Source organism: Tympanuchus pallidicinctus, unplaced genomic scaffold (assembly GCF_026119805.1).
Source record: "Tympanuchus pallidicinctus isolate F22 unplaced genomic scaffold, pur_lepc_1.0 scaffold1, whole genome shotgun sequence".
NCBI lineage: Eukaryota > Metazoa > Chordata > Aves > Galliformes > Phasianidae > Tympanuchus > Tympanuchus pallidicinctus.
Genome location: NW_026294618.1, coordinates 43,678,660 through 43,681,357, shown reverse-complemented (window position 1 = coordinate 43,681,357; position 2,698 = coordinate 43,678,660). Strand labels below are relative to the sequence as shown.

General features: G+C 53.2%; 1 protein-coding gene across 1 annotated transcript; it reads right to left on the bottom strand.

The window, feature by feature from the left end:
* Nucleotides 1-283: 283 nt before the first annotated feature.
* GPR6 (G protein-coupled receptor 6) lies at nucleotides 284-1,666 on the bottom strand. The gene has a single exon (XM_052685858.1). The coding sequence runs from the start codon at nucleotides 1,664-1,666 to the stop codon at nucleotides 680-682; it is 987 nt and encodes a 328-aa protein (XP_052541818.1). The 3' UTR covers nucleotides 284-679.
* Nucleotides 1,667-2,698: the final 1,032 nt, after the last annotated feature.

The following is a 2,698-nucleotide window of genomic DNA, read 5'->3' as shown; positions in this document are numbered from 1 at the left end:
TTTCTTCTTTGCTCTTTCTTTGTCTAAAAGAAGAACAGAGCAAACAAACAAGCAAGCAGAAAGGTTCCTTTCTTGGTACAATATTTCATCTCCATAGTAAATGATGATCTCTATAAGTGGAATTACATGGTAAGCTTTCAAAAGTAAACAAAGGAACATTGCTTACCTGGAAAGTTTTCCATCTCACTTATTTCTAAAATCATATGAACACACAAATTTTCTTACATCTTAAATGCTTTTATTTGTGTACAAAATGTTATAATTTATCAATATTATGCAGCAAGGTATTGCACACATTCACACATACATTCCCTTCCCGCAAAACATACACAGGTACAAATATAACACAAAAACCAACTCCCTTTCTCTCTGCCCTTTAGAAAGGCAACACTGTTTTGGCAGATCAGCAGCTAGAAATAAGGTGCTATAATTAAGCAGTATCAGAACATCTTCACTTTACCAATGTGATGTGCAAATTTATGTACAACCATTTTTTTTTTTCCACAGAACTGAAAAGTTTATACCCTGAACACTTTCAAAGATACAAACATGTATAAAGTGCTAATATTTAAGCATGTTTTCAATGACTTCACAACAGAGTTTGAAGTTTATAACAGGCACTGTAATAATTCACTAAGTGGATTGTCACTTGGTGCAGTACTACAAAAAGAAAAGTCACTCAGACATCGCTAGGGGACCGGGAGCGAAAGGACACTTTAGACTGAAAGCAGCCACAGAAGAGAACCCACATGGACCTCTGAATTTCTTGGTTTCTGTAGGCGTAAATAATAGGATTGATCATGGAGTTGTAGGTAGCAGGTAGAAGCGTGGCATAAGTGTACACAGAAGGGTAGTTGGGATCCCCAACCACACAGTAGATGGCAAAAGGTAGCCAGCTTGCTCCAAAAGTCCCGAGAATTATAGCAAGAGTAGACACTCCCTTTTTGGTAGCAACATAGTGTGATGCAGTCAGAAAATGTTGCTGGAGAGCTATCTGATGGGCATGTCTGCAAACTATTTTACAGATTTCAATGTACAGATGGAGCATGATGATAAAAATGAGAAAGAAAGAGGCAGACAGCAGAGTCACGTTGCTCTTGGTCAAGGGTTTGACAATGCTGCAGGCAGCGTGGTCATGGAGGCAGTTCCAGCCCAGGACTGGCAGCAGCCCCAAGCAGAGGGAGACCCCCCAGGTGCACACCAGCATAGTGTGGATGCACAGCACCGTCCTCTCTGAGTAGTAGGTGAGAGCATTGTAGAGAGAGAGGTAACGGTCGACCGTGATGGCCAGCAAGCTACTCACAGAGGCGGTGAAAGAGGCAACGAGGAAGCCCACGGTGAGGAGGCTGACTGTCTCGGAACGGATCACGTACTGGAAAACAAAGTTGAGGATGAGGCCAATCCCGGCCAGCAGATCGGCAGTGGCCAGGCTCCCGATGAGCACAAACATGGGGGTGCGCAGGGTGGGCGAGTAGCAGATGATGGCCACCACGATGGCGTTCTCGCAGGCGATGGCGGTGCCGGAGACGCACAGCATCACGTCCCAGGGGTTGATGGCGGTGGGCGCGGGGGGCCGCGACGCCAGTTCCAGCGAGGCGTTGCCGGCGCGGGCAGGCAGCCAGGGGACCGCAGCCGAGCTCTCGTTCAGGGCCGCCGTTGGCTCCATCGCCGCCGGGGCCGCCAGTGCAGGGCAGTAGTTGTGAGCGGAGGTGCGGCGGGGCGCGGGGCGCGCATGCCGGGCGGGGCCGCCGCCCTGTCCGTGGTGCCGACCACTTCTGTCCGTGGTGCTGAAGCGCTCTGTCCGCGGTGCTGAACGCCGCAGCCCGCGGTGCCGCGAAGCTCTGCTCGTGCGCGGCTCTGCCGCCCGAAGTTTCCCCGCCGTCCCGGCCGCCGCCGATCCCCGCGCTCCGCTCGCTGCGGCTTCGGCGGCGGCTTTGGCGGGAGCGGGCGGCCGACGGGGCGGGCCGGGCAGCACGGGGCTGACGTAAATGGCGGCCCGCCGCCGGGGGCAGGGCGCTCGCCACCGACCCGCCGCCGGCTCCTGAATGGGCGGGGGCAACCACCACCGGGGGCGGGAGCGGCTCAGCGGGAGGCGGGGCGAGGAGCGCGGGCCCGCCGTCGGGGTTGGTGGGCGCTAGCGGGTCGGACCTTCGCTGTGCCGCCGTGCGTGCGGAGGGAGAGGTGCCGAGGGTTTCAGAGTGCAGCCCGGGGTCGGAGGTTCTTCACTGTCGCAGTGAAAAAGAGACGCCTTTAATCACAGCTCCCCTCCGGCTCTGCCCTCTCATGAATGTACAGAGGCTGCTGAACAGCCTCTTAGGCGGCAGTGAGGTCGTCTTGGTGTTCCCTCGCGTATTCCTTGCACCCCGTTTTTCACAGCTCTTGTGCATGAATGCTCTCAGTCCCACACTCTGAAAGGTTCGGCAGAGAGCTGGACTGGAGCTGTGGGAGCATAGGAATGAACGTTTGCTGTTGCAGCTTGCTCAGGAGGAGCAGTGTTCCTCCTCTCTTTCATTTCCCTCTACTTCTTTGTCAAGACAGTTCTCTGCTTTGAAAACTAGCTGCAGTGTGTTTATAGGAAGAATATGATGAGTTTTATTTCTGTGCTGCACTCACTATACTGTCTCTGAACCTGGCTGTGAGCTTCGTGTGCTGTTGAATATAAATGTTGAAGAATAGTACTCAAAAACGCTGTGCAAGA